General features: G+C 45.1%; 1 protein-coding gene across 1 annotated transcript in view; it reads right to left on the reverse strand.

Annotated features, from left to right (window-relative positions):
- Positions 1-244: 244 nt before the first annotated feature.
- The window catches only part of LOC107107805 (lipoxygenase homology domain-containing protein 1-like), a gene marked incomplete at both ends in the record, with an annotated part of 50,478 nt that continues 37,566 nt past the window's right edge, over positions 245-13,156 (reverse strand). The window contains 2 exons of the mRNA XM_015408151.1: positions 245-383; positions 4,106-4,276. Of these exons, the coding sequence (XP_015263637.1) occupies positions 245-383; positions 4,106-4,276 (310 nt within the window). The remainder of the gene's footprint in view (positions 384-4,105; positions 4,277-13,156) is intronic.

Raw genomic sequence — 13,156 nt, forward strand, 5'->3', positions numbered from 1 at the left:
TGGTCGGCCCCGGTTAGCACTTCAGTAGGAGACCACCGGGGAATACCAAGGGTGCTGTGCAAAGGCAGGCAATGGCCAACCGCCTCTCAAGTCTCTTGCCTTGAAAACCCTATGGGGTCGCCATCGGTTGGCTGCAACTTGACAACACTTTCCACCATGACCTTGGTGGGCTCTATGTCAGGATTGCTGAGATAAAATGTAGGTGATGTACTTTGACCGTACAGGAAAGAAACTCTGTTCCAACCTTAAAAACCTCCTTTTTTTGGTTGAGTTCTCCAACAGGAACTCTTTGGAACGTCCCTTCTTGCCCTCGAGAATAATCCAGATGTTCTCCTTGGTCTCTGCATCCTCCAGATCAGTAGTCATCGTTAGGACCTCGTATGCTTGGAAGGCAAAAGAGAAGACACATTGAATGGTAAGAGGAGGTGAGATGTATCCATTTCACATCTTTTTTATGTTGGTTTCCCTACATGAGCCTACATGAGAGTCGTTTAGAACCACAAAAATGAACATATGAATATTTTTACACAAACTGAGAAAACAGCACAACAACAACAACAAAAACTTATAAAAATTTGAAACAGGCCCAAAGAGGGATGGAATCTCTCTTATATTAGGTCCAGGGCTATTTTGGGGCAGGAACGCACAGGAACGGAGTTCCGGCTGGCTCCCGAGTTGGCCACGCCCAGCAGGAACTCATTAGCATAATAGGCCACACCCAACAGCAGGAACTCATTCAGATTGGCTACATTAGGGGTGTGTGGCCTAACATGCAAAGGAGTTCCTGCTACAAAAAAGCCCTGGGTTTTGACAACAAACAAGGTAAGCAGAATAAGAAGCAAAAGGTGGGTGTGGCTGGATGAGCACACTTCTGGTAGCATGGGGGTGTGGCCTAATATGCCAATGAGCTGTGCTGTCCTGGGCATGGCCTAATATGCTAATGTGTTTCTGCTGTTGGGTGTGGCCTATTATGCTAATGAGTTCCTGCTGGGCTTTATCTATAAAAGGAGCCCTGATTAGGTCCCAAAGCCAGGCAAAACTGGGACATTTTCCAGCAGTTGTTGGAAACCAAGAAGGAAGGAACAATGCTTCAGCTCTAAAGCCAGAGGTCTGCAAATCAACATCTTCTAGCGGCCCCCTGCCCCAGGGACATCTGACTAGCCTTTTCAGCCTGGCCCCCGCCTGGTGGAATGAGCTCCCATGTGAGATCAGGGTCCTGCAGGATCTACTACACTTCCATGGGGTCTGTAAGATGAAGCTCTTCTACCGGGCCTTTGGTTGAGATGGCGGAAGTCCCTCTTCCCTCCTGGCTATCTCCTCTCCAGTGGCCCAGATCCCAATATTGGGGTACTGCCGAATTCTAAATAATCTGATTGGTATCAGATACTGTTGCTCGGTATTTTAGGATTTCATTGTTTCAAATGGTATTTTAATGGTTGTTTTAATGGTACTATATTAAGCTTGTTGTAAACCGCCCTGAACCTGTCCGCGGGGAGGGCAGTATATAAATCAAATAAATAAATAAATTTATTCACTATACTCAGGGGAGTGTACCTCCTTCACCCACCCGTGCCATCACAACAACCCTGTGAGGTAGGTTAGGCTGAGGGAGAGTGACCGCCCAAGTTGACTCAGCAAAGCTTTATGGCAGGGGAGAGATTTGAGCGAGAGTCTCACCACCAAAACAATTACACAACTCTGGATTTCTTCAGCTATAAAGGTAACCAAAAAGGCTGAGACAATACTCCCCCCCCAAATATAGCTACACACGTAGTGCTAATGTACAAAATATCATATATAATTTAATTATACATTCAAAAATGTAAAAATATAATTTACAACCGCAGTCCTGTAGTTCTGCATATGAGCACCTAATCCTAATATAAAGACAAATGTCCAATCACATAAACACAGATTAAAAGGTACAAATTATATCCATATACAAGAACCGACATCCAACGCATTTCGGCTAAAAGCCTTCCTTGGTGGTAAAAATCAAAGTGAGCCCTCAATAGATTTAACAAGAAGAAGAAGAAGAAGAAGAAGAAGAAGAAGAAGAAGAAGAAGAAGAAGAAGAAGAAGAAGAAGAAGAAGAAGAAGAAGAAGAAGAAGAAGAAGAAGAAGAGATTGGATTTATACCCTGCTCTTCACTACCCAAAGGAGTCTCAGAGCGGTTTACAAACTCCTCTGGGTAGCCAGTTTGGTGTAGTGGTTAAGTGTGTGGACTCTAATCTGGGAGAACCGGGTTTGATTCCCCACTCCTCCACTTGCACCTGCTGGTGTGACCTTGGGTCCGTCACAAGTTCTGTCAGAGCTGCTCCTGAAAGAGCAGATTGTGTCAGAGTTCTCTCAGCCCCACCCGCCTCACAGGGTGTCTGTTGTGGGGAGGGGGAGGGAAAGGAGTTTGTAAGCCACTCTGAGACTCCAAGAGAAGGACGGGGTATAAATCCAATCTCCTCTTCTTCTTCTTCTTGTTAAATCTAACACAGGGTGTCTGTTGTGGGGAGGGGGGGAGGAAGGAGAAAAACAAGTATCGTCTGAAATATGTTCAAGTATACACCTGACCAACATATCTTTAAGATTTTTAGTTCTATTGAAAGTAGATAGAGGTTTTGATCTATATCAAGGGATCTCAGACAAAAGGGACCAATGTTTTTCAATTATATTCCTCATGCCAGTATAAGCGCCATCATAAGTTAATGGAATGATTATCCTCTCTGTGTTGTTATTGCAAATCTTAGGTGTCAATAAGGATTCCCTTGGTGTGTTCTTGGCCTTATAAAGGGCTTGTTTGAGAATTTTGGAAGAATGTTCTCTATCCTCTATTCCATAAGGACGTTGGCTTGTCCATTAAAATCTTTATCATGGCTGCAATTTCTTCTAATCCTTAATGTCTGAGAAAAAGGTAGATTTCTCTTCACGTGATAAAGATGGAAAATATCACGTGGGGTTTTCTGAAAACATCAGTATGTAATTCAATACTTTCCTTTTTAACCAAAACATCTAAAAAGATAATCCTAGACCTGTCATACACCATTTCAGATTTAATATTGTGATGTGTCGTGTTAATATACTGCCCACACTGGATAATTCACTGCCACAGGAGGTGGTGGCGGCTACAAGCATGGATGGCTTCAAGAGGGAATTGGATAAACATATGGAGCAGAGGTCCATCGGTGGCTATTAGCCACAAGGTATAGATAGGAACTCTCGGTCTGGGGCAAGGGATGCTCTGTATTCTTGGTGCTTGGGGGGGGCAACAGTGGGAGGGCTTCTAGTGTCCTGGCTCCACTGGTGGACCTCCTGATGGCACCTGGTATTTTTTGGCCACTGTGTGAGAGAGTGTTGGACTGGATGAGCCATTGGCCTCATCCAGCATTGGCTTCTCTTATGTTCTTATGCTCTTATGATAAGGAGCTCCTCTGAATCTTTCCAAATGATGAAGATATCATCCAAATACCTTTTATATAGGATATCTGTAGATATTATTATCTCTCTGGAGGATGAAGGTTTTTTCTAATCTGTCCATGAACAAGTCTGCTAATTCTGTGGCAAATTTACACCCCATGGCTGTACCTGAGATCTGCCAAAAGAATTGTCCTTGAAACGAAATACTTTTTTGTCAAACATAACTCAGCCAGTAACATAACAGATTAGAAAACATCTTCCTCCTCCAGAGTGGGGATACTATCTATAGGGACAGCATAATTTGCACCTTTTAACCTGTATTTATATGATTGGACATTTGTCTTTGTATTAGGATTAGGTACTCATGTGCAGAACCATAGGACTGTGGTTTTAAAATGGTATTTTAGCACTTTTGAATGTATAATTAAATTATATATGATATTTTGTAGATTAGCACTATGTATGTAGCTATACTTTGCAGGGGGTTGTCTCAAGCTTTTTGGTTATCTTTCTCGTATAGGGTTGCGTTTTTCTCCCTTTTTGGGGGTCGCATTTATCCACAGCTGTAATGGCCAATGCTCTTAGCGATAAATGTTTGTAGTAAAGTAGTGATATGCCTGGAGTGGGGCTTGGTTTCATAAACTGCCCGTGTGGCTTCCCCACCCTTCCCCCAGTCAAGCCATGCCGTCAGACGTACTGGTGCGCTCCTTCAGTTCCAGGATGTCATTGTTGGCACAAGCCAGTTCTCGGATGGTCTGCCCATCGTCTTCGCCCTTAGCCAGCCAGCGGTCACACTGGAAACGGAAGGACTTATCCATGAGAGAGTCTTCCACCTCAACGTATTCCAGGTGCCAGCCAGGTCCGAATCCTGGGAGGAAGAGAAAGTATCATGTTGCTCAGGGAGACGGAGAAGCCAGAATCAAACGGAACGAGCACTACGAGGAGAAGACTGCGGTTAAATCTCTAGCAAGAAACAAACCGAACCATGAAATTGCCAATAAGCAAAGTGGCGATATGTAAATGGTATATGATACACACAGAATACATTTTTACAAAATATAAAGTGTCGTTGGGTAACATTATATGGACTCTGAACGCCTTTAACACACACTTCAACTACACTATACAATGTAGCAGATTCACAAAAGTACGCTGCATAGTGTGGTTTTGAATGGTTGAATGCACAATACGTTCTTTTTGTCGGAATCAGCATTTGAGTATGTGTGTTAAAGAATCAAAAGGGCAGCAAGCTGGATGCTGTTCATATCTACTGGTGCCAGAGCAGATACAGAAAAGACTGGCAACCTAGCCAGTTTGGTGTAGTGGTTAAATGCGCGGGCTCTAATCTGGGAGAACCAGGTTTGACTCCCCACTCCTCCACTTGCAGCTGCTGATGTGACCTTGGGCAAACCATAGTTCTGGCACAACTGTACTTGAAAAAAGAGCAGTTTCTGTCAGAGTTCTCTCAGCCCCACCTGCCTCACAGGGTGTCTGTTGTGGGGAGGGGAAGGAAAAGGAGTTCGTAAGCCATTCTAAGACTCCCTTGGGTAGTGAAGGGCGGGGTATAAATCCAATCTCTCCTCCTCCTCTTCTTCTTCGGAGCAACTCTTGAAATCCTTATTCACAACTAGAGTGGCAAATTGTGAAATTGCTTTGGGTTGTGTGTGGGTCGGGTTGCCAGGAAGTTTCTCACAATTGGTGGGAGGGTCGAGGGCAGGGACACGGGGGCAGGTTCACAATGCCGTCTGTGGCACAACGCCGCTTCCAGTAGAAACCCGGAAGAGACACAAGGTAGCTCTAGGAATCGCTGGTAAAACTATAGAGTTTCCAGTGATTCCTGGAGCTACCCTTTGTCGCTTCTGGGATTTTCACCAGACATAACATAGTGCCTCATGTAAGGGTGCCAGGTCCCTTCGAGATGCCGGCAAGGGGCGGGAAGAGTAGGGGTGCTCCGGGAGCTGGAAGCATTGCCCCCAATGTGTCGATGTCACCAGAAGTGACATCGCTTTCCATGCCTATGTCACCTGGAAGTGACGTAAGCACGTCGGGGCCGATGCTCTGGTTTTGGGGCAAAACGATGGTAAAATCACCCTCGAATTCAGAACCTAAAAAGGTCAGTCAAGAATAGAAGAGAACCAACTCTAAAAACCTAATTATAAAACATACAAAAATATACATGTATTTATTAAACACAAATTAAAATAACAAATAAGGGCCCATTCATACCTCATATACAAATATAAAAATGCAGAGGCTGATGAAATAGACCTAACACGTTTTGGCCTTCACAGCCCCCCCCCCTTTTTGTCCCCATTTTTTTTGTCCTTAAAAATCACCCTCGAACCATAGAGTTTTGCCCAAAAACCAGAGCGTTGCCCCCTCCAATGTGCCTCCATCACTTCTGGGTGATGTAGGTACCTCATTCCACATTGCAGTTGGGGGGGAGGGTTCCTCCTACCAGTCAGCTGGCCGGCGGCAGGCAGCAGTCCGCAAAACTGGGAATCCTCCGCCCCCAGCTGGGGACTGGCAAGGCAACTCTAGCCTGACACGCTGCTCCTTTTTTTTTTCCACCCACCACCATTTGGAATGGCAGCAGCCAATGGGAGCTGGGTCTGGGGGATGCCCCACCCCTTCAAGGGGCTTGGCAGCCCTGTCTGTGGGGCTAACTCTGTGTTACATTTTCCATGTTCTTTCCCTGGATCTGCATGGGGACGTACCTTGTGTAACTCCCACCCGGATAGAGGGCAGCCTGTCACACACACATATAAGCAGGCACCCCCATCTCTGGAAGCAGTGTTCCCTCTAAGCTGAGTCAGTGTGAGCTAGCTCACAGTTTTTTAGCCTCCGGCTCACATATTTCTGTCTCAGCTCAGGAAGGAGGGCTCCAGAGCAAACTAATGTATGCAGCGGCCAGATCGCTCGCTCAAGCGGCCAGATCGCTCGCTCACCGCTTTAATGCCAGCAGCTCACAAAATGGGAATTTTTGCTCACGAGACTCCACGGCTTAGAGGGAGCGTTCTGGACTACCCCAGGGACCCACAAAAGGCATGACTCTTGAGACTATGAGCAGTCTCGAAAGGGGCCACGCGTGTGAACGTAAGGGCTTGCCTGGAAATTGTGGGAAACGAAGCATCTATTCTGCCTACGTGCAACATGCCCCCCCCCCCAAGTAGTTCTCAGCGTTCTCAGCATACCAGCACGTCCTGTAGAAATCTTATTTCCCTAAAAACTCCTTTCATCTCTCTGAAGTGTAAAAACTTCCTCCTGCATCTGTCTTTTGTGGTTCCTCCTGAAGAACATTTCTCTGGGTAAGAGATTTATAATTCTCTTCCGGGACCATTCACCTGGGTTGCCAAAAGCTATCAACTCTGAAGTTATTATATAGTAAAGGTAAAGGTTCCCTTGCTCAAAAGCCAGTCGAATCCGACTCTAGGGTTGCGGTGCTCATCTCCGTTTCAAAGCCGAAGAGCCAGCGCTGTCCGAAGACGTTTCCGTGGTCACGTGGCCGGCATGACTAAACACCAAGGTGCACGGAACGCTGTTACCTTCCCACCGAAGTGGTACCTATTTATCTACTTGCAATTTCTTGCTTTCGAACTGCTAGGTTGGCAGGAGCTGGAACTAGAGACGGGGGCTCACTCCGTGATGCGGCACACTCGGGTCTCGAACTGCTGAACTACCGACCTTCCACAGCCTGCAGTTCAGCATCTTAGCCACTTGAGCCATCAATACTACAGAGCATCCTCCAAGCCAGGATATACTCGAGAGGGTGCCATCACACCCTTATGATCAGAGTTTGGGAAAACTCCTGGTCAAAGATGGGAAATGGCTGCCCAGTCCTTAGTTTTTGAAGCCACAATCCTCCCTCCAGGACACTCTTGCCAGTGTATAAAAATGGTGCTCAGCCATCGCTCTGTGTGTAATTCTACGGGTGCCATGTAGAGGTACACCCCCAGATTCACATTTGGGTCCCCTATTGATCATGATATGCTCGCCGTTCACGTTCTCCTGGAATCGGACCCTCTGCACATCTGGATAGGTAAAATATTAGCAACTCTCTTTTCATCTCTGACACCTTTAGTTCCAGATTTTTTGAGTTTATTTTCCTCTTTTTTAATTTGTAACCCTAATCTCTCATATGTTACATTCCTTTTCTTCTTCCTCCATGCTTCCTGACTAATACACTATCCTCTTATAAATGCTTTAAAAGTATCCCACACAGTTCCAATAAATATTTCTGGCTGCATATTTCTTTCAAAGAACTCTTGAATTTCCAATTTGGTGTTTTTATAAAACTCACGATCTCTAAGTAGGCCTAAATTTAATTTCCATCTAGCTTTCTTTTTTACTTCTCTAAACGATAGTAGCATAGGGTTATGATCTGCAAAAGTTTTTGGTAGTATTTCGGCTTCCAACACCTCATGAAGCCAGCTGGCTGATATCCATGCCATGTCAATTCTGGACCATGAGTTGTGTCTGGCAGAGTACTATGTATAGTCTTTTGACTCTATTTCTTGTTCTCCAAATATCAATTAAGCCATATTCTTCTGCCATGTCAAGGAAAGTTTTTTGTAAAATCTGACCTACTTTTGTATTTTTCTTTGCGGATGATTTCCTATCCATTTCGGGGTCAAAGACCGCATTATAGTCTCCTATAATGTAGATATTATCAAACTTTTAGGGGTGTATATATTTATTATCAAACTCTCCCTCCCCTGCCGTCTTATTTTTGTTGCCACTACTCTCCTATCTCCCGTGGCTAATATAAGTTCAGGGGAGAGATATTCGGTAGCATAAATTACTACCCCTCTTTTCTTCTTCCTATCCGCAGCCATAAATTCTTTACCTAGCTTTTTACATGCGAGATATTTGGTGTCTCCTCCTTCTTCTTTTTTAAAAATATTTTATTTAAATTTTCAACATTATAATGAAATAGTTATTCAACTTGATACATATTCAAAATACTGGTACAATAATTATTTTGCCGTTTATGAAAAAATACTTTCAGTGATACATACACTGAAAAAGTAAAAAAAAAAACCCAATTTAAATACATCAACATTAATTAACCCACTAACTTAACATTTATTATCAACATACTAAACCAGTTTGATTTGAGTTGGAACTAACAGGTAACCTAAAAAAGTGCAATTATTTTCTTATGAGTCTCCTGTAGACATACTACATCTACTTGTAATTTAGAGATTTGATGTAAAGTCCTCCTTCTCTTTTGAGGGCCATTAAGTCCATTCACATTTATCGAAATAATTTTATTCTTATTTGACATATTTGTTTTTTAAAGTAACGAGTTTTACTTCTGTACTGAAGCCTTGTTAAGATTTGAGAGGGATTTATTTTATTTTCTCTTTTCCCTTTTTGTTCTGTTTTGGTTGGTTTTTCACCTTGTTCTTGCTGGCGTTTTTCTTCCTCTGCTCTTGAGAAACAACAGATAATTTTTGGAGAGCAACAGACAAGAGTGCAGAGTAGGAGTTTCAGAAGGTGGTGAGATAAATGCTACATCCAGCTGCCTTAGACAAATTGTAGAGACAGATTCTTTCGGTGACATACATTAAGGCCAGCCACTCCACCAAGGATGCAATTACAAAAAAGATAACTGGTTGCCTCCTGTTGTTTCAATCTCAACAAGACCCTTGCATTTGAGCAGCTCTGCAGACTCTTGATGATATTATAAACAATAGCCTACATTTAATCTCTGGGTTTTCACTCAAGTGTGCTTGCTGTTGTCAATTAAATTCTCTCAAAAGAGGAGCTTCGGGGATGGACATTTGTCATGTACAGGTAACCACAGTAGTCTTGCTAGTGTCTCTAGCTGCTAGTCCTCCATTGTGGTGGCAGAAGGAAAAAAATTAAAATATGGCAATGTTGCATGCACAGTTATGTCAATTACAGGGAAAACGCAGAGGTGGTGAAGGGTAGCTCTAGGAATTGTTTGGAAACTCTATGGTTTTACCATAGAGTTTTTGGCAGTTCCTAGAGTTACCCACATGTCATTTTTTTTTGCAATTTCCTTGGAAGTGATGCAAAGACACGTGAAACATCGTGCCCCCTGCCCATCCCACCAAACCTCCCCCCAGTTGCCAGGCACAGTCTGGCAACCCTAAGCCATGCCCTTCCTTTACTTTTCAAAAAGTCACCCTTTTTGTTGCACAGATAAAACAGGAAAGGGGCTGTCAGGTTTAGTCCATATTGCCTGAAAAGTGATGGGGAGGGGGAACAACAAGACAAGCTGCAGCCAGCAAGGAATCCCCTGCTAATCCAATTGTGTGGGTGCTTTAAAGAAGAAGAAGAGGAGGAGGAGGAGGAGGAGGAGGTAGTGGTGGTTGGATTTATGCCCTGCCCTTCACTCGGAGCCTCAGAGCGGCTTACAATGTCCTTTCCCTCCCCAGAACAGACACACTGTGAGCAATGCTCCCTCTAAGCTGTGGAGTCTCGTGAGCAAAAATTCTACTTTGTGAGTTACTGGCATTAACGGAGCATTTTGGCTACTGCAAAAATCAGTTTGCTCTGGAGCCCTCCTTCCTGAGCTAAGACAAAAATGTGTGGGCTGGAGGCTAAAAAACTGTGAGCTAGCTCACACTAACTCAGCTTAGAGGGAACACTGCCTGTGAGGTAGGTGGGGCTGAGAGAGCGCTTTCAAGGACTGCTCTAGAGAGAACAGCACTGAAAGAACTTGTCACTGACCCAAGGTCACACCAGCCGCTGCATGTGGAGGCATGGGGAAATCAAACCCGGTTCTCCCAGATTAGATTTTGCGCTCCTCACCACTACACCAAGCAGTGAAAACACACAGGACTGCTGTCATATGGATGCAGCTTTTGTTCTTTTTCCTTTTTGCTCAAGCCCTGCTCGATTAAACCCGCAGCGTTCCGCCATATAGGGACATGTGTACGTGTGTGTGTGGTGCAGACATGCACACAGGGTCTCCAAGGTAGAAAAAAGCCTTGGAGCAGCCTGTCTTCTTCTCGTGGGCAATACTTCCCCAAGAAATTCTGCCTTTCTGTTTCAACGTGCCTGGTATTTCTCACAGAGCAGGGAGACCCCAGTATTTACTTAATTAAGGCTTGAGCCCCAGGAGGGGGAAGAATAGATTCTTTTGAACTATGGTGCTGGAGAAGACTCTTGAGAGTCCCTTGGACTGCAAGAAGAACAAATCAGTCAATCCTAAAAGAAATCAACCCTGACTGTCCCCTGGAAGGCCAGATAATGAAACTGAAGCTCAAATACTTTGGCCACCAAATGAGAAGGGAGCACTCACTGGAGAAGACCCTGATGCTGGGAAAGATTGAAGGTCAAAGAAGATGGGGATGGCAAAGGATGAGATGGTTAGACAGTGTCATAGATGCAACGAACATGAAATTGAGCAAACTTCAGAGGACGGTGGAAGACAGGAGGGCCTGGCGGGAGCTGGTCCATGGGGTCGCGAAGAGTCGGACTCGACTGTGCGACTGAACAACAACAACAAATACCTCTACATGTGCTGGAAGTGGGGATGCCAACCTCTAGGTAGGGTCTGGAGACTTCCCAGAATGTCGTGATTCACTTACTATGGTAAGGCTGGCCTAGATGAGTTTAATCTAGAGTGTCAGTGAAGTGACAGCTAGGAACAGCATGTGACTGCTAGGAGGCTGGCCAGAACTGGTTTAAGGCAGTGCAGCCTGGCATTAGGTGTATTGCAAGAGGTTGCATCAGCTATGTGCTGATTGGCCAGCAGGTGTATATATGTACAGAGTGTACAGTGTCCTTTTTCCTTCCAATGTATCATTTGCAGCGGAGCACTTTGACACACAGAACTGTATATAGGTGGTGGCTGGGTGAGAATAAACTCACAGTGGTTGCACCTAAGTTCCTGACTCCAGTCTTCAGTGGGTACTCTATCTCCTTTGGGCACTAACGTGCCAGCCAGCATTCCGCGGGACCGCGACAGGGTTATGGGCCCGGATCCGCGGCTGGCAGTAAAGTGGAGTTCTGAGTGAGTCCCACTGGAGTAGCAACGTGTCAGCTAACTGAGGCTTTTGTGTGCTGAGCCGAAAGCAGTGTTCCAGCAAAGCTGTGGAGAAGCAGGCTGGAGGATTCAGTGGTGCCGAGAGAGCTGGAGGAGTCAGAGGCTGGCAGCAGTGAGTGGGAGTCTTTTGCCGACAAGGACACCCAGCAGCTGGCAGACTCGGAGGTGCTGGACGAGCCAGACGGCAGCAGCGTTGAGGGGGAGTCGTGTGTTAACACAGACGTCCATCTGCAGAGCCCGGGCAACCAGCAACCAGGAGCACAAGGCAGCATGGCACAGGTACCGACATCTCAGCTTGTGGAAAAGCTAACTACAACTAACTATGCTATTTGGGCTTTAAGGATGAAATATTTCCTGGTGAAGGAGGGTCTTTGGACTTGTGTGTCCGACCCCCCTGACGAGCCCACACCTCTGGAAGAGAGGAATGATGAAAGAGCTCTGGCCTTTATCATTTTGAGCGTGAGTGACGGCAACTTAATTTATGTCGCTGATAAAGGGAGCAGCCAGGAGGCTTGGAACGCTCTCAAGGGAATTTATCAGCAGGCAGATATGGGCTCTGTTATTTCTCTGACGAGGCGTCTGTACAGGACGGTGCAGCTGCCTAATCAGCCCATTAAACAGCATTTGGCTACGCTAATGGATTACTTCAGACAACTCCAAGACCGAGGTAAAACTTTCAGTGACCTTGATAAAGTGTACATAATTTTGTGGTCGATATCAGAGGATTATCAGATGCTGATCACTGCATTTGAAGCAATGGATGTTGCCAGATTAACTGTTGATTATGTCACGGGGAAGATTTTTTCAGAGTCTTCCCAGAGGCTTGATTTTGCTCAGCACACTCACTTGTCTGGGAAGTGTGCCAACCAGTCTGGGCAGAAGGCCAAAGAGGTTGCCAAGCAACTACCAGAGATAGCGAGCACCTGTGTTACTAAGTCACCTAGCAACCAGAGAAGCAGCAAGAAGCAGCAGCAGAGAAAATGTTTTGGCTGCGGCAGTTTTGACCATTTAATCCGTTCCTGTCCCAAGAGGCAGAAACAGGGGAAGCAACAATCTGGGTTCAGACCCCAGATTTCTGTAGTACTGCAAAGCGTGGCAGACACCACGGAGTGGTTGCTCGACTCAGGCGCCAGTTTAATGTTTTGCCACGATGACAGCATGCTGCAGAACAAGAGGAAGCCTTAACTGACTTCTGTGAGCCTGGCTGATGGGACTTTGGCCAAAGTAACTGCAGAGGGTGACGTATATATCCCTTGCCTGGACTACACGTTTAGAGGGGTGCTCTGTGTACCTACTCTACAACAAAATTTACTTAGCATAATATGTCTTGATGATGCTGGTTACAAGGTGGTGTTTGCTAATAGGGAATGTAAAGTGTTTAAAGCAAACAAGGTGTGTGCTATAGGCAGGCTGAAACAAAATGTATATGTGTTGAACAGTGCAAAAGTAAATGCACAGGTGGTTACAAATGTGAAGCCCCATAACAATTGCCAGCATGTCCTGCACAGGAGGTTAGCACATGTGTCCTATAACACAATACAGAAAACATTGAAAAAAATAGGAAAAGACAATGTAAACAACTGTAAAACATACTTAGATTGTGAGATTTGTAAGATGTCTAAGTCAAAAGTGTGTCCTGTTGCTAAGCAGAGCTTCAGGCAATCTGAAAGGCCACTTGATCTGGTTCACATGGATTTGGTAGGGCCTTATGGAAAAAGCCACTCT

The sequence above is a fragment of the Gekko japonicus genome, unplaced genomic scaffold (assembly GCF_001447785.1).
Source record: "Gekko japonicus isolate JY-2015 unplaced genomic scaffold, Gekko_japonicus_V1.1 scaffold5194, whole genome shotgun sequence".
Taxonomy (NCBI): Eukaryota; Metazoa; Chordata; class Lepidosauria; order Squamata; family Gekkonidae; genus Gekko; species Gekko japonicus.